This window comes from Micromys minutus (genome assembly GCF_963924665.1).
Source record: "Micromys minutus genome assembly, chromosome: 1".
In the NCBI taxonomy this organism is placed as follows: Eukaryota; Metazoa; Chordata; class Mammalia; order Rodentia; family Muridae; genus Micromys; species Micromys minutus.
This window is the reverse complement of record NC_137969.1, coordinates 156505035-156528609: the sequence shown is the minus strand read 5'-3', so window position 1 is coordinate 156528609 and position 23575 is coordinate 156505035. Positions and strand designations below refer to the sequence as shown.

General features: G+C 50.5%; 2 protein-coding genes and 1 pseudogene across 4 annotated transcripts in view; 2 read left to right on the top strand and 1 right to left on the bottom strand.

Annotated features, from left to right (window-relative positions):
* MAPRE3 (microtubule associated protein RP/EB family member 3) overlaps nucleotides 1–11881 on the top strand; it is a 45483-nt gene extending 33602 nt beyond the window's left edge. The window contains exons 2-7 of one of the 2 annotated variants that reach the window (XM_080932534.1): nucleotides 7609–7736; nucleotides 8338–8483; nucleotides 9044–9200; nucleotides 10416–10570; nucleotides 10656–10808; nucleotides 10967–11881. In XM_080932534.1, coding sequence (XP_080788660.1) covers nucleotides 7616–7736; nucleotides 8338–8483; nucleotides 9044–9200; nucleotides 10416–10570; nucleotides 10656–10808; nucleotides 10967–11035 — 801 coding nt within the window. In that variant the 5' untranslated portion in view covers nucleotides 7609–7615 and the 3' untranslated portion in view covers nucleotides 11036–11881. Of the gene's footprint in view, nucleotides 1–7608; nucleotides 7737–8337; nucleotides 8484–9043; nucleotides 9246–10415; nucleotides 10571–10655; nucleotides 10809–10966 lie in introns of both variants that reach the window. The other variant, XM_080932533.1, reaches the window with a different exon arrangement.
* Nucleotides 5832–6420, bottom strand: LOC308423207 (large ribosomal subunit protein uL13-like; annotated as a pseudogene). Its single transcript has one exon. The product of its transcript is annotated as a large ribosomal subunit protein uL13-like (transcript).
* A 3455-nt stretch (nucleotides 11882–15336) lies between the features above and the next one.
* Nucleotides 15337–23019, top strand: TMEM214 (transmembrane protein 214). Its single transcript, XM_080928649.1, has 17 exons — nucleotides 15337–15502; nucleotides 16239–16438; nucleotides 16880–17030; nucleotides 17226–17360; nucleotides 17570–17652; nucleotides 17982–18087; nucleotides 18171–18252; nucleotides 18526–18627; nucleotides 18990–19131; nucleotides 19413–19504; nucleotides 19771–19819; nucleotides 19988–20101; nucleotides 20287–20404; nucleotides 21110–21206; nucleotides 21383–21539; nucleotides 21674–21819; nucleotides 21998–23019. Exons 1-17 carry the CDS (start codon nucleotides 15355–15357, stop codon nucleotides 22122–22124), a joined length of 2049 nt encoding a protein of 682 aa, XP_080784775.1. The 5' UTR covers nucleotides 15337–15354; the 3' UTR covers nucleotides 22125–23019.
* Nucleotides 23020–23575: the final 556 nt, after the last annotated feature.

Below are 23575 nucleotides of genomic sequence, written 5' to 3'. Positions count from 1 at the left end.
ATCTTACTTACTAAAAGGGTTACTTTTAGCACTAAGTGGCTATTTCTGCATGCCAACTCTCCCTTAGCCCTTTGAGTTATGACCAGATAGAGCAGCCAGCCTCACTGTGACTCCCCCATAGTCACCATTCCCTGGACAGTGGCCATCCGTGGGAAACCTCTGTAAGAATTCAAATCCTGTTTGGCAAGACAGACCCATTCATTACTTGGTGCTGAGATCTCAACAGGGCTCACAATCTGGGGGAAGAGCTCCAAGCTTTAAAAGTGTTGTGAGCACAGACTCCTGAAGAAGAGCTGTCCCCGTGTGCCTCTGCCACCATCCAGACCATGTGTCAATCTGCCAGACTAGTGTGTGTGCGCCACCCCCTCAAGCCCCCGGGCAGACCTGGGAACCACTCACTCCTTCCCACATCTTCTCTCCCTAATCAAACTTTTCCACACTGATCCTCTCTGTGAGTCATGTCCTCCCTCAGCCATGAGAAGAAGGTGATTGGCTAGGCATGCCAGGGCTTTGTGACCCGCTGGCAGAACCCTCAGTCTCTGCAGCCCTCGGAGCCCTCCATCCCTACTGGCACACATGACTTCCATTCATCCCCAGAATAACATGGGTGTATGAGCCAAACAGGGCCGGGGTAGCATTTTGCAGTATTTTCAGACAGGTGATTTCAGCCCCCTGGGCCTGAGCAGGAAGGGCTAGCCCAGGGACAATGGGCATAGCCCCATGTCAGGAGTGGAGATATCTTGGCAGGATCCACAGAATTCTCTCTTCTCAGGTCTCACGGCCTCTGTTCGAGTTTTTCTTCAAGGTAGGATGCCATCTGAAAGCAAACATACAGACCTGGGCATGATGGTGCAAACCTTTGATCCCAGTACTCGGGAGGCAGAGAGGCAGGTGAATCGTGTGAGTTCAAAACCGGCCTGATATATATAGTGAGTCCCAGGCTATCTGGGATTATATACTAAGACTTTGTCTCAAAAACAGCAACAAATGGCAGATATATGGGAAACCAGGAGTTGGGAATGGATCATGTCAGAGGTTCGAACAGTTATCCCCAGGCAGCAAGACGGAGAAGAGGACAGCTTTGAGGTGTCTTATACTGTTAGAATCTCTGAGAGCTAGCCGTAGCTGCATGCTGGCTGCCTGCTCTGAAGGAGGTGCTCTTGGACTCTTGTCTTCCCAGTTATACCGGCGACACAGCAAATGTTGAGCACCAGGCTTTGTATGTGCTCTGTGCTTTGAACATACCTAGCTAGCTTAGCCCTCACCAGCTCCCTCTGCTGGAACCAACTCTGCACATTTCATAAATATGGAAAAGTGAGGCCTAAAACAGGACATGGAAGAGTCAGGATTGGAACCCAGGTGGTCTGACTAGAGATCCAGGTACTTTCAAAAACTAAATTTTTGGAGCTGACATGGTGTCATGTCAATACCAAACTGTGGGATAGAGAAACTGTGTGTATGTAGTTCATAGCTACAGTGAGTGATTGAGGGCTGCGACTGGCAGAGAATTCTCCAGAACCATCCAGAACAAGGCTGAACATATGAGAAATCCCTAGAGATTAGAAATGACTGGATTGTCTTTGAGACATGTGTAGGAGGTGTGTATCCATTAAAGATCTTGAAAGAGAAAGCCAGAATGAAATGTAGTTAGGATAGTGGTGAGGTAATTAAAGATCAGACTAAGAGATCTGAGATATTTAGACTTAGTGCCTTTGCAGTTTAGAAATGGAGCTGCTAGCACGGGGCTACCACAGGAGTCCCTGAGAAGGAGCTGAGGGTCTGTAGAAGCCTCTCTTTAAGAGGAGTTTTTGTTTGGAGGTGGGGGCACGCATGGGCATGCATACACTACAGCACACCTGTGGACGTCAGAGGACAACCTAGAGTCTGTCCTTCCTGCCATTTTGGGCAGCCACTTTGCCCACTGAACTGCCTCTCCAACCCTCTAGGAACCCCTTCCGACCATGAGATGTCAAGAGTTGCTCTTTCTGGCTGTTTTGGGGGTCTCAGCCAGCAGAGTAAACAGAAGCTTCACCCTCCAGTAGAGCTGTGGGCACCCTGTCCTTGCCTGTGACGGCCCCCAGAGTCTGAGGACCCTGGCTCAGGCAATGATTTACCACTAAGTCACAGACTATTCTCCTGGTGCTCTCTCTGATTCTAGAGCTAGTAGCAGGAGTCAAAGCCCTGAAAAGACAACATGCTGATCTAACCCCAGAGTCCCTAGCTAACCTGGAAGGAAACCTGCCTGCCATAACCCCATCAGGAGATGCTTCTCCTGACAGTCACCTGGTGACAAGAATGGCAGTGGAGAGATGAGGACAGAGTTCAAGAGCCTGCAGTTGTGGCCCCTGGAGGCCACATACCATCCTATCCTGGAAGTAAAAAAGCTTGTTGTGAGAAATGTGTTTCTGTTAAGAGTCGCTGAAGTCTGTGACTCGGTTACCACCAGCAACTGCTCCAACGGGGATGGAATGATTGGACCAGTTCTTTATACACCTCTGCCCCAGTGTCTGGCTGCTGGGCCTAATTCAGTCCTCAACCAAAAGGCTATCATCACAGTTGATGAGTTCAGCATGTGGCTTTAGGGGAGACTAGGTTCAGCCCAGCAGTGAGTGTGACCCATGCTTAGCCACTCCAGCTGACCTGGCTCTGAGGTGACAGACATCCTGCTCCCCCTGCTTCCAGATCTGGGTGAAAATTGGCTTTCTTTGGGGGAAATGAGGCTTAGATTCACACACACACACACACACACACACCCTTCTCTCTGAGGCAATTCAAGGACCTGAGTGCCATCTGCTGGCATGTCTGTTTCCCTGCACAGAGCCAGAAAAAATACAGGGTCCTCCCAGCCTAACAAGGAGGACAAAGGCTGGATTCTTGATGGTGCTATGGGAGCTGTGTTAGAAGATCCTCACAGGGCCCACCAGATGAATTGTCCTGAAGCAGACTCACCTAGCCAGGGCAAGGAGGAGCGACGCCCACAAGAGCCATTCTAGTTCTGGTATTGGCTGCTCTCCCAGAGGCCCATGCGGGAGCAAGCGTGACTGGTTACTCAGCCCTTAAACGGGGTTTTATCAGCTCTCTTCTAGCAAGCTCTGTTGCCTCTTGAGGACCCTGCATTCACATTCCTGACAGAAATGATCCGCCATAACTGAGCACTGACAGTATGGCAGCTGTCTGACCAGGCTGCAGAGAGACCTGGCATTTCTCAAGTAGTAGTCATATGGTTCTTGGTCACTTCTGGGAGTGGGTGTGTCCTAAACTTCAGGGAAACTAGAGAGGAAGGGCTAACACTTTTCCTCAAGAGAGGTAGTAAAAATAGGATGGATGGACGGACAGACAGACCCCACTATCCCAGCCTTTGCTATTGCTAAGATGAGGGTTGTGGTGCCTCAGAATCACCTGGGTTTAAAAAAACTGTGGGATGGGGGTTGGGGATTTAGCTCAGTGGTAGAGTACTTGCCTAGCACGTGCAAGGCTGTGGGTTCAGTCCTCAGCTCTGGGGGAAAAGGTGGAATGGATGAATGGATGGAGATAGAAACAGAGATAGCTAGTGTGTATATAACACTCACACACACAGGCACATGCACATACATGCTTGGCTTCTCCCAGTGAGGAGCTCTGGAAAGCATAGTGTGGGCCTAACCCTTCATCAGGTCTGGTTCCACAGAAGTTCAAGAAGGCCTCCCTCAGGCTAGAAGACCCTTTAAGGTCATAAACTGAGGAATAGGACATAGGACTATTGTCTCTGTCTTGAATGATCAGCCTTCGAAAGTCTTACCTATTACATAGAATAAAATTTGACTGAAGAATTACCTAGGCAATTAAGAACTGAACCACCCCAGAGACCCCAGCCCTTTCAGGGTTGTGCTCATTGAGAACAGGCAGGTTTTTAGCCCTCACAGGTCATATAGCATATGGGCATAAAGTGCCATCCTTGACTCTTTCCCCTCCTGCCTCTTGAAAAGCTTAGTATTTGCCTGTGCTGTTTGCTACCCCTGCTGGTGTTTCAGGGACTTCCTTAGGGACTCAAAAACACCAGTCTTTCCCTCCCACCACCGTAACCATTACTGTTCACAAAGAACTAGTGTGGAATCCAGAGGTAAACACACAGCCTGGCCTCTGAAGACTTGAGTCAAGTAGAAGGGATGAGCACACTGATGATTTTGCGAGTGCAAGGACGCCAAGGGAAGCTTCGCCCAGGGTGCCACAGAGTCCCACAGTGAGCTTCTAAGACAGTTCTCTGTAGAGAACGCTGACACCAGGTACAGGAGTGGAGCTGGAAACCCAAACCAAAAGTGATCAGAGACCATGAGAAAGGGTATGAGGTGTCGCTCAGCCCTTCAGCACCTTCCTAAGTGACAGACCTGGAAACCCCATGCTTCCTCGCACCCCCTGGCAGGGGAGGCAGGCATATAGACATCTCAGTGGTAAGTTTGGGGGTCAGGTACAGGGCAGCGGGCTCCAACAAATTATCCTCAGAAACCTCTGAAGTCGCCAGGTCCTTGGTCTTTAAAAAAATCCCAAGATAACAATTTTTGTTTTTCTTGGCTTCTGGGCCCTGCCTGAGCTCTCTTTTCCCAGACAATGAAGGACAGAGCTTATTTTTAAAAGGAGGAAGAAGTAGGAATAAAGAACAGGATTTTTTTTTTCTTTAGAGGTTTGTATGCCAAAAGAAAAACCCATTTAAGTTAAAAAGTGCATATCATGAGGTCCCATTGGATAGCGATGCTTGGGGTCAGGGATAGAAGCTAGCCAGCCAGTGCTGGGCTGAGTCCTGGTCTACTGAGGACTTGTCGCATCTGCCTGACCTAGAGTACCTTGATCAAAGTCAGATTCTGATTCAGCAGGTCTAGTGAGAGAAGGATCTCGAGGTTTAATGTGCAGTGTCTGCATGAAGGAAGGCAATCTGGGTCATGTACTGCCACATCTGGAGTTTTATACAGTGCTGCAGATAGAACCCAGGGCTTCATGTGTGTTGGGCAAACACTACCAGCTCAGCTGTGTCTCTAGCTCAGATGTTAGTGGGATCCCCTTTCTACCACTTGTGCTACTCAGAAACAGTCTCCCTGACCTCTTCACTCACTAAACTCTGCCAGCTAGGAGCCAGAGGCGCTCTCTCCTCACTGTGTCTCAGGGGGTCTGTTCCCAGTCCTGAAGCCCATTCACTTACTGCTCCAAAGGTGAGTAAACCCTGGCCCCACAGCACTGGCGCTAGGCCTTGCATATTACTACAGATCAAGTTGTGAGTGGTTGTATGGGGGTAACAGTGGCTGCCTACAGGGTACTAGGAATTGGGACAATATAGTCTTCCTTCATAAAGACACTGCACGTTAAACCTAGAAAAATAGCCAGGCAGTGGTGGCACACACCTTTGATCCCAGCACTTGGGAAGACAAGACAGATGGATCTCTGAGCACTAGATCAGCCTGGACTACAGAGCTAATTCCAGGACAGCCAGGGTTACACTGAGAAACTCTGTCTTGAAAAACAAACAAACTGGAAAACACTCTCTTCACTGCAGAGATACATAGTGCTTTTATCTTCCTGGTTTCTCCATTTCTGATAAGGATGTAGTTACATGAAGTGTTCCCTCTTAGTGGTGACAAAGCACAGCTGATGTCACTTCTGAGTGGGATGGTAGCCGCCGGGTGCTCATGCCCGCCCCCTGGAGGTTGTGAATGTCTCTCCTCAGCACCAGCTGTATGAGTGGAGGAATATTTTGGCCCAGGCTTGGGATGTGGGGAAACTTCAGAATTCCCAAGTGATCTGTGTAAAACATCCTAGCTTTTATTTTATTTTATTTTTTGAGGTACAAACAGTTTTCATTGGGTTTACACCAGGAGTCCGTTGGTCTTGAAGACCTCTTTGAATTTGCAGATTTTCTTCTCCACATTCTTTTCTGCCTATTTACATAACTTCCAAGAGCTGTTGCTTCTTCCAATAGTAGATCTTGGCCTTTTCCTTCCATTTCTCCTCCAGAGTGACGGTAACTGCCTGGTCTTCCCCCTGACCTCATGAGCCAGATGCCCCAGATATGCAGACTTTCTGGTAGGCTTTAGCTGTACAACCTTGAGGGCAGAAGGGACCACCATCTGCTTTTTCTTCTCATAGGGTGGAGGGATCCCATCCAACACCTTGAGGCGTTCCAGGGCAGCCTGGCCTCTCTTGGTCTTGTGGGGCAGCATGCCTCGCACAGTGTGCCAAAAAATTTGGTTCAAGGCTCAGAAGTGGTAGAGGCCTCGAAAGGGGTTGGTGTTCATCTCCTTTAGAGAACAGCCAGATACTTTAGCTTGTTTCTGTAGAAATTTTCAGGAATGTTGATGCTATCACAGCATACAACCACCACCTCCTGACCCAGTACCTGCTTGGCCACATGGCTGCCAGGCGGCCATCCAATACTAGAACCTGCCCCTCTGCCATCTTTGACAGCCACCTGGGAAAAGCCTAGCTTTGGAATGTTAAGCACTAACTCATAGGTGCTTCCAATATTACCACAACCAAACAGTTTAGGTTTGAAAGACAGATACATCCAAGGGTGCCTTTACCACTGCTGGCTTGAAGTTGGGGTGCAGGTGCCCAAGCCTGCTGTTAGATAAACTCAGGAGTGTTGGAATGGATTTGGGAGATGAGCTGGAATCCAGGAGGCTTTGTGGAAAGTTCCCGGTAGCTGTGGTTACCAGGAACTATGAGGAAGACAGAGGGAGGGGAAAAAAAGGCCCTGCCACACTGAGGGAGAGCAGAGGAGTGAGGAATCCAGGGAAATGGCAGAAGACAGAGCTGAGGGGTAAGGACAGCCTGCCAGGTCTATAACGAGCGATCTGGAGCTGGGTATAGTCTCTGCAACTATACTGCTGAGGGGTATTTTATGAGACTTGCCTTTGGGCCGGCCATCCAGCAGACCACAAGCAGTGGGAATAGCGAATGTAAAAGCAGAGAAGCAAAGGTTGGCTGGCTTTAGAACACAAATCTGGCCAGGTTACTCTCTGTTTAAAAATCTCCAGTGACTTCACATTGACTAAATAGAATTTCCCCCAGGGTAAGCAAAATGCTTCCAGATCTGTCCCTGCTAATCTTGTTGCATCATGCCTCAGTGCAGAAAAACCTGTGCCAGAGGGCTTAGCAACTCAGCTCTTGAGACAAGCCTTTTCTCTTGCCAGTTCTTGGGCTACTGTGCCCCTCCATTCCATTCTTTGGTATGTCCATAAAATCTCTACTCTTCTTAGGTGCCAGTATCCTGCTCTGAAGCCTTCTCGACCTTGCCAGACCAAAGAAATTACACCTCTTTTTTTTTTTTCCATCCTTGAACTTCATGTAGTCCTCAACTGCCTGTCCCACTGTGCTGAGATTTGCCTGTCTCCTGAAGCAGAAACTTTACTTAGTTAACTTAGTATCTCATGCCTGCTCTTAGAGCACTGCCAGCTGCTAGTGCCTGCCTGGGTATCACAGATGCTAGTTAAAGATGCTAATAAAAGATGCTAGTAAAAGGATGAACTGAAGCCCATTCACTCTGTGAATGACAAGACTGGTATAAGGAGAATGCTTCCCGTGTCCCCAGGGCCATTCAGCCTGAACATCTCCTGCTGACATCACCCTTTTCTTTCTTTGCAGCTGGGGTATGGCCGTCAATGTGTACTCCACTTCTGTGACCAGTGAGAATCTGAGTCGCCATGATATGCTTGCATGGGTCAATGACTCTCTGCACCTCAATTATACCAAGATCGAACAGCTTTGTTCAGGTAGGAGGCTGGAACAGGGAGTGGCCCAAGGGAGAGGAGAAAAGGACCCATGTGACTTGTAATTAACAGGAGGAGCATGAGCCATGATACTTACACCTCTTAGAGCTGAAATCAGGGAACAGAGGCTAGAGAAATGGAGAAGTGGAGCCTTCCTGGGTGACCAGAACCAGGACAGACTGGGAAGATACAAGTTAATGGCATGGAGTCCCATGAAGCCACTCTGGGTCCCAGCTCTCTGTTCTTTCCTGCTGCAGCCCTTGTGGGTGTCAGCTTTCCCATCCAGACAGACATCTGCCATCACTTCTCTATCAGTATTTGGAATGGGACTGGTACATGGTTTGGATCACTAAGTAGTCATTTGGGGCATTTAGCTCAGTGGTAAAGTTCCTGCTCCCTATTATCAGAGCCCTGGGTTTAATCCTTAGCAGCATTAGGATAAATACATAAATATTAATCATAGTTTTGTAAAGACAAGGGGAGTCTAATCATATCTAATATCACAGTTGGGCTGGCCCTAACTCTAGGACCAGGCTTCTGAAAGTAGACCAGCAGGAGACCAGGGTAGTAGCTGAGTACCTTTCATGAGCTATCATCTTCACAGGGGCAGCCTACTGCCAGTTCATGGACATGCTCTTCCCTGGCTGCGTGCACTTGAGGAAGGTCAAGTTCCAGGCCAAGCTAGAACATGAATACATCCACAACTTCAAGGTGCTGCAAGCAGCTTTCAAGAAGATGGGTGTTGACAAAGTAGGTGCCTGTACCCCTGGGGTCCATGAGGAGCTGTGTTTCCCTGGGGAAGAAGATGACCCACCAGCCAGGGTGACAAGGGCTCCTCAGTTCATTCTGTCACATGTCTTTCTACCCTGACACCCCAAAAGGAATGCTGTCCACCCAGCTCAAGATACAGTGAATACACTTAACCCCTAATTTCCCACTGTAACAACACCCTCTTCCCTTTCCCCTCTGTGGACCTGTCCAACTCCAGATGTTGAGGTTGTGTATCTAACTCCTGCTACATATCAGCTGCTACCCTGCCTGTGTGCATCCTAAGCCTTTGGCTCACATACAGGGGAGGTCACCTCCCACACAGTATTTTCCTATGTAGGAAATATCCTGTAGGAAGAGAATATCCCTAAGTCCCTGGTGGGGCTGCCAGCCTGCTGGTCTACTTTGGTGCCATGGGAGGGGGTGCAGATGGAGAAAGTAGCCGATATTGAGACCTAGGGGCTGGCTTTGCTGTGCTCACAGCGGAAGGCAGTCCTTCACAGCAGGTGGTTAAAATGGTCTGCTTATGTGGTCTATTTCAGATCATTCCCGTAGAGAAATTAGTGAAAGGAAAATTCCAAGATAATTTTGAGTTTATTCAGTGGTTTAAGAAATTCTTTGACGCAAACTATGATGGAAAGGATTACAACCCTCTGCTGGCGCGGCAGGGCCAGGACGTAGCACCACCTCCTAACCCAGGTGATCAGATCTTCAACAAATCCAAGAAACTCATTGGCACAGCAGGTAACATGCCCAAGCTGGTGGAGGGAGTTTGGGGGGCTGGGCCGGCAGGGCTATCCAGCCAGGAGTGCCCCCCCTGGGCCACCGGCCCAGCCCTGCCAGCCTGGAGGAGACTGTTATCACGGAGTTCAGATGACATCGCCTGCTGCTTACCTAGATGGGGAGTCCCATTTGGGGGTGAGAGGGCATCAAAGTTGTTCTAAGAGGAGAGCCACCTGCACCAGTCATGGTAGCAGCTTGCTGAGCCCCAGGATGCTGTTGATTAACATGAGCTATAGCCTGTTTGCCTCAAGCTGGATGGGGCATAGCTCCTCTATCCAAATCCATTGGGCTGCACGTCTAGGGCCAGTGCCCAAGCCACTTGTGTATGTATGCCTGCCCACTGGATACCCAAAAGCAGGAGTTTGCCAACCTTGATCCTGCCTTCCTCTATTCCAAAAGCTGGTACCTTTCTGGGTTGCTAGGAGCAATCAGAGAAGCAGTAAGGCCTGTGGTGACAGCAAGGTTGTCACAAGGAAGAAGGGAGCAGCCCCACCCGCATCTGACCCGTCATAGCAGAGTCACCTCCTCTATTTGTGCTGCTGTCCTGCCTGGGCCTGCCCCCCACTGAACTGCTTGCTTTGCATTAGAAGCAGCTGCTGTCTAGAGAAGTGCAATTGCTAAGAGCAAGTAGTCACAGCATGCAGCATGCAGGCTGTGCTTAGGGAGGAACCTGAGTCCTCCTCCACTGCAGAAGATACTAGTCAAGCCCAGTAGAGGGAAACAGAGCCCAAACTGAGGGAGAGCGGGGTAGGGCTGAGTTTCACTGAGGGTGGCTTTGGCTTCTGCTAGGACAGACTGCATCAACTGCTCTCCTGGGTCTCATCTGTCAGTAAAGAAGGCCCTGAGCCCTCCCAGCTCCACTTCATCAAATTCACCATCCCAGTGTCTGCATCCCTCCCTCCCTCCCTCAGGCTAGCTTTCTTCAGGTCCTAGTACTGAGATCACCTCTTCCTTAGCTTCCTGTGGCACTTACGCTCCCAGGCTTGCCCAAGGGCTGTACAGTTGCTGAGGTACGGCTGGAGGCCTCCATGTAGATGCTCTTCCTGAGAAAGAGTGCCTGCCTGTTGCATGGTCCTCACACCAGGCTCTCATATGCTGTGTCGCTTCATCTGACTATTGTCCTCTGGACAGTTCCGCAGAGGACGTCCCCCACAGGCCCCAAGAACATGCAGACCTCTGGCCGACTCAGCAACGTGGCCCCACCCTGCATCCTCCGGAAGAATCCCCCCTCCGCCCGAAATGGTGGCCATGAGGCTGATGCTCAGATTCTTGAGCTCAACCAGCAGGTGAGTGGCATGGGAAGGGTAGCTGATATGGGGGCAGGAGGGCGGGAGGAACACCCAGCATCAACGTTTCTTTGTGCCTGAGCAGCTGCTGGACTTGAAGCTGACCGTAGATGGGCTGGAGAAAGAACGAGATTTCTATTTCAGCAAATTGCGAGACATTGAGCTCATCTGCCAGGAGCATGAAAGTGAGAACAGCCCTGTCATCTCGGGCATCATTGGCATTCTCTATGCCACGGAGGTGAGCCCTCTCTTCACCTCCCTCCCTCTACTCTGCTAAGACTGAAGAGCAAGCTAGACCTTCTGAAGCAATGGCCACTCCGCCCTTGTTTCTAGGCTGAGTGAATTTGATCCTTTACTTTGACTGCTGGCTTACCCTCTCTCTCTACTCCCCTCCAGGAGGGATTTGCACCCCCTGAGGACGATGAGATTGAAGAACACCAACAGGAAGACCAGGACGAGTACTGAGCGCCAGCCCTGGCTGACTGTGGCTTCCCTGTCCCCCACTCTGCCCACCCCACATTATAGTCCTTTCCTTTCCGCCAGTCAGCCAGCTGGGTGCTTTGTGTCAGTGCCACAGCATTAGGGAGCCGGGCGAGTGGGGCTCGGGAGGCTGGGCAGGTGAGAGGACAAGGCCCTGTGTGGGTCCCCCAAGTGGCACTGGCCCAGGGACTTCCAGGAGCCCTGTCCACTCTCCTCCTATTTATTTCCGTTGTCTCTATGCTGTGTTGGCCAACACTTTCCAGGGTACCACTGTCACCCACAAGCCAACCACCTGCTCCTTGACAGCCAGCAGCTGTATATTTGACAAAGTCATTGGTATATTTTTACTTACTGGATTGTCCTTGCACTTTACCTGTTCTCTTCCAGGGTTGACAGCAGGGCTTGGGGCAGTCTTTCTGGCTTGGCTCCCCTTCCCTAGAGCCAAGACTGGGGCAGGACTCGGCGATTCTTATTTATTTTGTCTTTTGACTTCTCTCTCAGTAGTTGAGGGAAAAGGCTGATATGAGGAAGGGGAAGGGAAGCTGAGGAGGCAGTGATGTGGGTCCAGGGATCAGGGAGAGAGAAAGGAGCATGCAAGGGGTAGACATGACCGCCAGGCACTGGGCTCCTCCACCGGGGCCCCTGCCTCAGCACGGAAGCCTAGCACTGCCCCAGGCTTCCATCCACCCCCTCCTGCATATACCACACAGACTCTGCCTGGCCCCCACTGTCTGTCTGTCCCCAGTTGCCCCACCTCCCCACCTTTGCCCCTCGGGCACCAGCCTGCATATGTGTTCACTTTTATTTAAATAAATTTGTGTGGTAAAAGTCCTTGCCATGTTTTCCTCAACTGACCCACTGCAAGGGATTAGAACACATCACCTTTTGTCTTCTCTAAGAGGATAGCCACGCTGCACAGCCTTACATTGTCAGAAGCCACCACTGACACAGGCTCTGACCTAGACCCAACTCCCAAGACTAATGACTGTTTGTGAGGCAGGTATTATGTGGATTTTTCTGAGAGACATAAGTTTGTCCCTGTAAAATGGGATGGTACCAACAGCCAAAAAAATAACTTGTTCAAGTTTGTCTTGGTGAGTAACAAGAGTTTATGATAGATGATTTTTAGGTCAGTAGATGATGAAAACAACTCTCTACAAAGACCCTACTGAGCTGGTTCACAGCTCTAATATCTGGGGCAGAGTTGGTGCAGACCTGGGCAAGTGTTAAAGACCAGATTCAGGCAGCATAAGGCAAACAAAACTAGACATTGAGAAAATTGTGTTTATAGGACTCCGTCCTTGCCCTTGCTAGGAACAGAGCCAGGTCCTGCAAACACAGTCCAGCTGAAGTCATGGATGAAGTAAAGGATGGCTTGTCTTGATGCAGTGGGGTGCACCAAATGGTGGCTTACTGAAAGATAGCTGTAGGATTTGAAGTGGCCTCACCACAACAAGGGATCTTTGGGAGGAGGGATGGAGTCTGGAGCTGCAGCTGGACTGACTGCATGATAACCCTCTACCAGGCAGAACTCCCGAACATCACAACAGCAGTGCAGCAAGTGGGTAGTTCTGTAGAGCAAGATGTAACGGGAGGGATATTATTATTTAGTAACTACTTGTTCTTATTGGGACTTACTCATTTAGCAGGGTTGTTGGACGATTTCCCCTTAACTATTTTTCTACACTAGACTGGCTCTTTCCCAACTGCGCTCCCCATATTGCTCTGAGTCTCACCCAGGCTGTCTTTGCTTCATCAGCCTGTCCTCGGTGCACTTCTAGGCCTGGTTCAACCTATCTAATGTTGACCTCTTTGATTTGGGGAGCTCGGTTTCTACAAGACAGGCCAGTGTATGTGAGAACCAGATCTTGGGGTTCACTATTTAGCGTTTGTATATATAGCAGCACCAGACCAACCTCCAACTGAGGCAGGAATGAGATACACTCCCATCCAGACAACTCCACACTCCTGGAGTGTTTGTCAAAGAGACATGGTAGCCAACGGATGGAAACCCAGCAAAGATCAAGAATGCTGAAGTGGATGTGAGTCCATTGGGATGTCTAGACCAGCAGTTCTCAGCCTTTCACAAGAGTTGCCTGAGACCATTAGAAAATACAGACATTTACATTAAAATTCATAATAGTAGCAAAATTACAATCATGAAGTAGCAAAAAAATTATTTTATGGTTGCGGGGGGTGTCAACTTGGCTGGTTTTGTGTCAACTTGACACAAGCTGGAGTTATCACACAGAAAGAAGCCTCAGTTGAGGAAATGCCTCCATGAGATCCAGATATAAGGCATTTTCTCAACTAGTGATCAAGGGGGAAGGGCCCAGCCCACTGTGGGTGGTGCCATTCCTGGGCTGGTAGACCTGGGTTTTAAGAAAGCAAGCTGAGCAAGCCAGGGGAAGCAAGCCAGTAAGTGACATCCCTCCATGGCCTCTGCATCAGCTCCTGCTTCCTGACCTGCTTGGGTTCTGGTCCTGACTTCCTTTGGTGATGAACAGCAATGTGGAAGTGTAAGCTGAATAAACCCTTTCCTCCCCAACTTGCTTCTTGGTCATGATGGTTTGTTCAGGAATGTGTAGCAAAGCTTGTTCAGGGTGGCAGAAACTTTGGATTTAGACTCTTTAATGTTTTCTTTCATTATTTTAATTTTATTTATGTATCTGTGTTTATCTGTGTGTCTCTGTGTGTGGGTATATGCACATGCATGTGGATGCCTTCAGATGCCAGAAGAGGCCATCAGATGGAGCTATAGTAGGAAAGTCAGTTTTGTTATCTCTTCCCAAAATAGGCCCTCTTCTGTAATGATCCTGTGACAACAGGGATTGGACAGGACCATTGGTGATGTCAAGTAGAGGGAAACAGCGATCTGAAAAGGGAACGGATTGGTGATCAGCACAGATACCTTTCCTTGCCAAAGATATCCCATCTCAGAACTCCCCAAGACAGCTATGGCTGGGCATAAAGGGGATGGAGGGCACCAGGAGGCTGCAAGGGTTGGTCATCCCTCACCTACTTTCTCCCTCCGTGACTTATCCTTCACACAGGCCTATCCGTGCTGTTTTTTTAAGGGTCATAGCACCTTTCCCCTCAGTTTTCTAGGGTCTAGAGAATACAAGTCCACATTTGGCAGCCAAGATCCTTTTCCAATTGTATGAAGTCATGTCAAACTACTTATAGTCTTATATAGTCTACCACTCTAGACCTTTACCAAAATTAATAAAGCCATACAATTGAAGCAGTCTCTCCACAAGCCATGATCCCCAACCAATGAAAATCCTCCCTTCCTAGGAGTCATCTCAACTACCACCTGTTTCGAAAACGCTTCCCTCATCCTCCTAGGGCTTCATGCATCATCGCTCAGCTGAATAACTTACCTTGTAACAAAGTGTACTGCCCCTTGCCAGTGATGTCTTTAATCCTAGTACTCAGAAGGCAGAGGCAGGCAGATCTCTGAGTTCAAGGCCAGCCTGGTCTACAAAAACTCTGACTAAACAAACAAACAAACAAACAAACAATAAAAAAAAAAAAAAGGTGTGTGTGTGTACAGCAGTGTGGCAGCCAGAGTTCCACTCAAGTACACAAAGCAATGTATTTCCTTAGCTGAAATTTTCGTTGCTGGCTTACCATCCATCATGCTCCCTCACTGGGATGATTCAAGTGTTGTAGGCAGACTAGGGTCGGGACCTTGCTGTATGATTCCTTCAGTCTGGGGCTCTGCACCACCACTAAGCTGATCATCTGGAACACAACATGAGCCAGAGCCCGCCCTTTCCTCGCTGTCTGGAAAGGGAAAACAGCCTGGCTGTCCCAGACTTTCCACGGCCTGCCATAGAGGTACTCTAGTAAATTTTCTCAGCCTCTCCGCCGCTCTACTTTTTTCCCCCAAGTCTGCATCTTCCTACTCCTCAGCAACTAAGTTTGTTGGCCGCCAAATAGAAAGTTTAATTGCTAACAGACTACCACTTTCTAAGAAGGAGAAACACATTTAAGCCTCAAAGTCCCCCAAAGTGAGAACTATTTTCATTCCGTCCTTCAGAAGCATTGCAAAAATAAGAAAGGAAAAAAAAAGGAATGATCCCATTTCTAAGCCAGCCAGGGGCAAGCCCGCACCGCAGGTGCAGAATAGGGATTTTTGTGCCCCAGACCGCCGCCATCACTCCCCAGGCCCTCAGCGCAGCGCGGTGGCGCGAACGAACTACGAGTCCCAAGATGCCTTGCGACGGTGGCGGAGGCCGACGTGGCACCGCGCGGAGGTTGTGCCGAGCGGAAAGCCCGGAGGTGGCGGAGCCGAAGTCATGGCGGCCAAAGCAGCTGGTAGTGGGGGCTGGGAAGTGGTGAAGAGGGGCCGGCGACCTGGAGCAAGCAGCGGTGGGCGAGGCGGCGGCGGCGGTGACCGCCGAGCACTCGGGGAGGCAAATGGAGTGTGGAAATATGACCTGAGCTGTGAGTATCCGCAGCCGCCCACCTGGGCCTGTGGGGCAGGGGCGCGGCAGAGCAGCTGCGGGAGCCGGGAGCAGATCCGCGGGGGCCCGGCCACGCTGACTGATGGCACAAGGGGAGGTGGTCATCTCCACTGCATAGGTCAGGAAGCGGAGGCCCAGAGAAGCCGACTTTCGAGGCGGAGGAGGCTGGAATTCCGATCTCCATCTGTTCGGGCCTTTGCACACAACCTCTCAGCTGCCTAGGCCTTCACTGGCCAGGTGTCTGAGTCTAGGGCCAGAGGCATCTGGGATCCTATGTGGAACCCCATCTTAAGTAGCAGGTCTGAGAGGAGTGGGTGAGAGGCCTGCATTGGGAGGAATGGCCAGACATACACTCCAATCAGGAATTAATTTCAGTGTCACCTGTCCCCACAGTCTCCAGAGAGGGAGAGAAAGTTTGCCACTTGTTGTGTATAGAGTTGTCATCTCAGAACCAAGAAGAATTGGGGATGGAGACCTTGCTGGAAGAAGTCTAGTCTGACTCTCGTGTACTTTGACTTGTCTAATAAAGAACCGCAAGGTTGAAATCAGACACCAGGAGGGCTCTTTGCGGTTCTTCTAAGCAGCTTCCAAGGAAGAGGGCGCTTGACACAGAATCTCCCCGTGAATGACTTAGGTGCCTCTACAAAGAGACCACTGTACTGTGAGTCCTGGGGTCTTAAGGGTGACCTGCTGTTTCCTACCTGTCTTCCTTCCAGCACCAATCCAGACCACGAGCACTCTTTATGAGCGTGGCTTTGAGAAAATCATGAAGCAGCAGAACAAAGAGCAGATTCCACCCCCTGCTGCAGAAGCTAAGAAACCAGTAAACAAGAAGCAACCGAAGAAGGTGACAGCTGTTACTAGCCAAAACCAGAAGCAGGGCCCCTTCCGAAGCCTGGAGGATGCACTGAAAGCTGTAAGTGTGCCTAGGCTTGGGGTGCAGAGAAAATGGGGACTTGGGATACTCAGGGAAGTTCCAGACAACATGGGAATGTTGAAGGAAAGAATGTTTGCACTTAGAATAGAAAGTGGGTATTTGTCAGAAACATGGGTGAGAAGAAAGATAGAAATCCCAAAAACAAGATGGAGGCATTAGAAAAGCTGGTTTGGGTTCTCTGTCCCACAGAAGCAGTGGTCTCTTGTCTTGCCCTCTGCTCTTGCACTTGAACATGAGCAGGACCTACTAGTGTGGGGCATTGAGATCAGCATTCTCAGGTGTCCTGTCCCATACTTTCTTAGGAGCTGGATCTGGCAAAATTGTGGGATTCCACATATGAAAAACTCCTTCAGCCACTTTCCTATCCCTGTCCCTCCCTTTCCCCTTACAATTCACCACAGAAGTCTCTGTCCCTGACAGCTGGATGTGGCAGCTCTGCAGAAGGAACTGGACAAGAGCCAGAGCGTGTTCACTGGGAACCCCTCCGTGTGGCTGAAGGACCTGGCCAGCTATCTCAACTACAAGCTCCAGACTCCACGCATGGAGCCCACTCTGAGCCAGTACCCACATGGTTAGTCCCCTACCCCTCAGCTCAGATGAGGCCAAGGACATCCTCAAAGGGTTAATGTTGCTAACAGTCCAGAGCCTCCACTGTCCTGATTCAGACATGTGACTGTGCACATGGCTGGGCCTCCTTGGGGGAGAGAAAGCCAGCCTCCATGCAAGGGCATCTGGTCCTAGCACTCACAGAGGCCAATGGCCACAGATTATCCCTACAGCCTCGTGAGCAGAGAGCTACGTGGGATCATCCGGGGGCTCCTGACCAAAGCTGCAGGGTCTGTGGAGCTCTTTTTTGACCACTGTCTATTCACCATGCTGCAAGAGCTGGATAAGACACCAGGTGAGAGGTCCTATGAAGGATGGCCATCTCGAGAGCCCATTCCTTTTTCTTGCTTCCAACACAGTCATCAGTTCCCTTTTCAGTGAGAAATGTGCTAATGTCCACAGTTTTGGAAAGGGAGAGGGAAGAGATTAGGACTGGGACTCACATCTGGAAATAAGTGTTGGATGCCAGGTCATGTGAATACATTTAAGAAAATGTCTCTCTAGGGGAGTCGCTGCATGGGTACCGCATCTGTATTCAAGCCGTTCTGCAAGACAAGCCCAAGATTGTCACCTCAAACCTGAGCAAGGTGAGGCCTGGATGGTGCTGGGGACACAAGGGATGGGACTAGGGGAACTAGACAGACTACATTGCTGGGCTTTGTTAGATAAGAATGACCCATATTTTCATGTACTCTATTAGATAAGGATGACCCATATATTCATTTTATCGTTGGAATGGCTGGGCCATAGAGGTCCTATAGCTCCTCTAGAATTGAGAACAAATGGGGAAGCTATCACTTGAATTACTATGCCACACTGCAGTAGAGTTCCAGTGTCCTTGGTACCTGCCCCACACGGGTCTGTAGTGCTCCTGGTGTGCTCCCTTATAACCTGCTCTTTCTATTCACCTCCTCAGTTCCTAGAGCTTCTGCGGTCCCACCAGAGCCGACCAGCAAAGTGCCTGACCATCATGTGGGCCCTGGGGCAAGCGGGTTTCACCAACCTCACTGAGGGACTGAAAGGTAGCAAATCAGAAGAATGAGTTGGTGTCACCTCTGATGGCCCCATGCATGAACCTGAGACTTCCTGACTTTTGATTCCACAGTGTGGCTGGGGATCATGCTGCCTGTGCTGGGCATCAAGTCTCTGTCTCCCTTTGCCATCGCATACCTGGACCGGCTGCTCCTGTGAGTAATGGGGGGACAGCGAGGGGAAAGCCCAGGGTGTCCACAAGAGGCTGTATCGGCAAAATGGGATGCCATGATCCTGGTCTCCATAGATGCGAGGAAAATCAGGACCAGCTCCTCCCACCTCCGAGTGTGATGGTGAGGAAGGAAAGGGAGGGAGCCATTGAGGGCTGGGGCTGGGGTAGTGTCTGCATATTCCTGCACACTGCTCAGCTGAGTTCATGGCTGGAGCGTCTCGGTGGCTTCCAACAGGCCTGCTTCTTCTTTGTCTAGGATGTATCCCAACCTCACCAAAGGCTTTGGCATGATTGGCCCCAAGGACTTCTTCCCACTTCTAGACTTTGCTTATATGCCCAACAACTCCCTGAGCCCCAGGTAAGACTGCTCTGGAACATGCGGACTGGAGAGAGATTCCAGTACAAAGTCAAGCCACAGCAGTGCCTTTCCATCCTCTCTTCCTGCCAGAGCCCTAGAATCACAGCTGCAAAATTCAACAATGGATTTCAAGGGGTCTGTGGAGCCCAGAAATTACATCTCTCCTTGAGTATGACAGTGTTTTAGTGTTACATCAACAGTTTTTAGGAAGAGAAGCTTTAGCTTTTGACAAACCTTGCGAGGTGTTTCTGTGAACAAAGACTCAGAACCATCCACGCACGCTTAGTGACTACCTTCAGGCCAGGAATGAGCTCATGTGTCCAAGTCCCATTTACAGCCTGGGCCTGGCCCTCTTCCCCTAGCCTGCAGGAGCAGTTGTGCCAGCTCTTCCCCCGATTGAAGGTGCTGGCATTTGGGGCCAAGCCGGAATCTTCCCTGCACACCTACTTCCCCTCATTCCTGTCCAGAGCCACCCCTAGCTGCCCTGCAGCCATGAAGAAAGAGGTGAGAAGCTTGTCCCTGCCCAGAGCACAGCAGCAGTCAGCCTCAGCTGTTGATTTCCCCGGTTCTGCTCAGCCACCTGCCCCACCCACTCCTGCTTTTTCACAGGGGCGTGGGCCCGAGAGATGGGGGAGGGGGCTGCTCAGGAACCACACCTACCTCATGACGGCTTCTCCCCGTCTGACAATATTCCTTACCCTTTGTGGCAGATGTCTTGTTACCAGAAGCGTCTTCCTTTTCACCACCCCGAGGGCCCAACATTCTTTCTCCTTTGTCTTGTACAGCTCCTGGCCAGCCTGACCCAGTGCCTGACTGTGGACCCCCTCAGCGCCAGTGTCTGGAGACAGCTGTACCCGAAACACCTGTCACAGTCCAGGCACGTAGGGGTGGGGTCACATGCTGGTCTACACAGAGAAGCCTCGTAGTCTATGCTTTCCAGACGAGTGATGACGTGTCGTCCTGGAAACACTGGTCACTGTCCTCTAGACACACATCTCACAATCCGAGTGAGACAACAGCTGGGTGGCCTTTAAAGAACTACTGTAGGTGGGGGTCTTTCAGCCCTAAGAACCTAGGAATTGTAGGCAGAGAGGGCAAGCAGGCCCAGGGGCTGCTGACTGAAAGGGGCATGCTTTTCCACAGCCTGCTGTTGGAGCACCTGCTCAAGTCCTGGGAGCAGATCCCCAAGAAGGTAAAGAGCTGAGAGGATGTGGGGGCCTGGGGTTTGTTCTTGGTTTGTGTCCCTTAACCTCTGTCCTCCCTTTCTTGTGCCTGTGACACAATTGTGAAGCAAGATGGAGACTCAGAATCCTCTACTAGCCAGGGCTCAGCTCTAAACTCAGCTCTTGGTATTCTGCAGGCAAGGAAATCTTTACAAGAAACCATTCAGTCCTTCAATCTTGCCAATCAGGAGCTTCTGAAGAAGGGCAGTGGCAGCAGTGAGCATGTTGTCACCTGTGACACAGCCTGCAAGGTGTGACACCCAACCTCCAACCCCCTGGAAGTCCTATATGTGTCTTGACACACCCTGGGTTGGATTGGGTCACATCTCTGTCTCAACCATCTGTGGATCCCTCCACTACCTCGAACTTATATGCAGGCCTTGCTTGGGAGGGGAAGCCCTTCCCCTTCTGACCACTGTCTTCTCTGTCTTGCCAGGGCTTGTTAAAACAGGCACGGGGTCCTCGGCCACCCTGGACCAGGCTACTCCTGTTGCTTCTGGTCTTTGCAGTAGGATTCCTATGTCATGACTTTCGGTCACACAACTCTTTCCAGGGTAAGTAGTGGTTTGTCATCTGGGAAGAGAACGTGGTGGGGGACACAGAGCTACGTGCAGCATCTCCAAACTACCCTTGTCCTGATGAGTTCTCTGTGCTACAGAGGAAACACTTTCCACCTCAGATAGTCTGGGTCGAGACCAATTGCACTAGTACTTTGCAGGAGAGAAATGGTTATAAATTTACATCACCTGACTACATGTTTTCTCCTTTTAACTTCTGAGGAAGAAGAAAGGTTTAGCCTCAGATTAAGATCATAGCTAGTAGGACCAGAAAGAGGTAGCCAAACATGCTTGCAAACATGACAGCCTAAGTTCCTTCCCCAGAGTACCAACTCAACACAACTCCTCTGACCTCTTTGTGCGTGCTGTGGTATGTGCATGCTATTGCGTATGCACATACGTGCACTAAATAAACTAGTACATGTAATTTACAAACAGAAGGTGACAGCTAGTAAAAGGGCAGATAGTCACACTTGAAGTTTTCTGACGTCTAAGTCCAAGATTCCACCCAGCGTCCCGTTCTTCCTATTCCTGACCCAGCAAAAGATATTCAGCCCCTCAGACCAAATCATTCCAAACCTGTCTAGTTAGACCCAAGAGCACACGAAAATGCCCGACTGCCTCCCTGAGCCTGCCAAGGGATCTAGACTGTCTCCCAAGCCCTTGCTCCTGCTCCCCCAGTTCACTGAGCTCCCTTTGCAGCCTCCCTCACTGGCCGGTGGCTTCGATCATCTGGTCTCCTGCCTGTTGGCCAGCAAGTGTGTGCCAAGCTTTACTCCTCCAGCCTGCAGAGTTACAAGTGAGCTGTTGCCAAGGAGGGCAGGGTGCTGTGGGCAGGGTGGATGGCTTGGACAGTGGCGAGTACTTAGAATACTTCTGTCCCTTGTCCTCCCTTTTTCTTTTTAGCTGTTTTTGGTGAGCATATTGGCTAGGGGAAGCTTAGAGTGTACCTCTCTCCCTCCGATTTCTTTACAGCTGGCTGCAGGAGACCTTGCCAGCCTGTGGCTCCAACCTGCTTGCTGTGGTACAGCCCAGTTTGCAGCTGGCCTGGACACACACCTATGCCACATTCAGTTTCCTTTCTGCTCACTGTGCCTCCTACCTTGACACTCTCACTGGCTTCTTTCAGAGGGTAAGCTGAAGACCAGGAGTCAAAAAATGTCCCATCCTCCCAGGGACAGAGTTCCGCATGGGCAGCAGAACCCTAGGGATGGGGACATTGCTCTCAGCATCTTACCTCAACCACTCTCCCTGGTCCTGCTGCAGGTCCAGCTCCCTGAGGCCCTGCATCAGCTCTTCCACTTGCTGAAGGAGCTGCTGCTGCTCTTCTACCATAGTGTGCTGCTGCCCACGCGGCACTTGCTGCTTGCAGCCCTGGCCCAAGTCCAGGAGCATTGCCACGAGGCCTGCAGGTAAGACTCACTCTAGGCTCTACAGGGCCCCACTTCTGGTCCCTGGAACAAGGCGACACCATTCATTTTGTCACAGTCACTCTGGAATGAGGGTTATGGGTTTAAGCTGCAGCCCTGTGGGCTAAAATAGTCCCACGCTTGATCCCCAGCCCTCTCAAATGTTCTGCTTTTCTCCTAGAGGGGAAGTGACCTGGGACTGCATTAAGACACAGTTCAGCAAAGCTGCCCAGTGGACCTGGCTCTGCCTGCAGGATGTCACAGTGGCTTTCTTGGACTGGGCACTCGCCATGATATCCCAGCAATAGACCCTGCCTGCCTGGCCACTGGTTTCTGTGGTGGGCCAGCTATTAAAGGCTGCTGGGGGTTACAGGAGGCACTTGGTGCCTGAGTTCTGCCTCCTAGGCAAGAGTTCAGGTGCCTCTGCCTCACTTCTCCGTCTTCAGGAGGCTGGGCAGGAGCTTCTCGGCCTCCTGCCCCCAGGTCTGCTAGGTGTCTCAGGCCCAGTTGCAAAGTGTCCAAGCCTCCTCTGGGCTGGTAGCCTTTCTCCACTTCCCTCCCTCTCTCTGTCCATCCATCTCATCACTTAAGCCGCCACGGCACACCTCCAAAAAAGGGGAAGTGGTCTCCTGTTCCTGGTCACGACTTAAACCACAGCAGAAAAAGGGAAAGTACTTCAGAAAGGCCAGCACCACGGTGGACAGCAACAGTGACACTTCCACCAGCAGCCTGGGTGGCCGTCAGTGGACATGCAAGCCATGTGAACAAGCCTGTTGCCTCAAAACGCCCAGAGCAAGCATGCCTTCCAAGGAGGCTACTTGTCCCCTGCTCTGTTAGTGAGCGCCCTGGCTTCTCAACTCTATTCTGCGTGGTGCTGGGGCTCCTCTGTCAGATCCGTCCATGGCACAGTCCACCGAAAAGCCACGTCCTTCCATCAGCCTGCCGAAGGGAATCAGCATATGGCTCCTGGGGATAATAAAGGACACAGACTGGATTTCTAGCTTGCCTTTCTGAATCTTCATATGGGACAGAACAGCAGAGCCTTGGGCAACAATTGAGCTTCTGGCAGGGAATGTCTACCTTTACCACTCAAAACTAGGTTTCCATGACTCAGTTAGCTTTTGTGATTTTGTCTGACTTGTCCATGATTCCTATTCAAAAATTTGCCTCAGTGTGATTGGGAAGGAAGGAGCAGAGCTGGGTGGTTTCACAATCCTTAATTTATTAATCAGCTCATTTTATGAGGCAGTCAGTTTAGACCTCCAAGAGACGAAAGCAGGGCTTAACCCCAGTTTTCATTTTGGTTTGAGACAGTCCGTTGTGGGTGTTCTCATCTCTTGAGCTCTTGTCAAATAAGAGCTGCTTCTCAGGCAGCTTTGTTTCCCCAGAAGCGCGGTAGCTCCACAGCAGCCACTTCCTCCTATAGCCCCTCCTGTGATACCTGGGGAAACCCTGTGTCCCTTCCCCAACAGAAATTAAGGTAGCAAGTTTGGAGACATCTTGACCCAGTTTATACACCCTGGCCTCTGGCTTTTGGCTACTTATTTTAGAAAAGGCCTTGCTGGCCTCCTGGCAGTTAACCACGACCAGTTCCCAGTGAGAAAGCTCTGCCCACCAAGGACCAAACAGCCTGCTAGGTCTGATTGTCCAAGTGTCCCATGTATTCTGTGTGTTCCTGTCAGTCCGCCACAAATACTCCACCCTACCTCGTGTTGGAGAGGACAGCCTGTAGCAGCCACAGCACACAATACTGTCAAGA

What these genes read in the sequence shown, in the direction of transcription:
- TMEM214 (XM_080928649.1), top strand. Translation starts at nt 15,355, where the DNA reads ATGGCGGCCAAAGCAGCTGGTAGTGGGGGCTGGGAAGTGGTGAAGAGG. An exon ending in TCTGAGCCAGTACCCACATG is followed by an intron (nt 17,031 to 17,225) that starts GTTAGTCCCCTA and finishes CAATGGCCACAG; the next exon opens with ATTATCCCTACAGCCTCGTG. An exon ending in CATTGCCACGAGGCCTGCAG is followed by an intron (nt 21,820 to 21,997) that starts GTAAGACTCACT and finishes CTTTTCTCCTAG; the next exon opens with AGGGGAAGTGACCTGGGACT.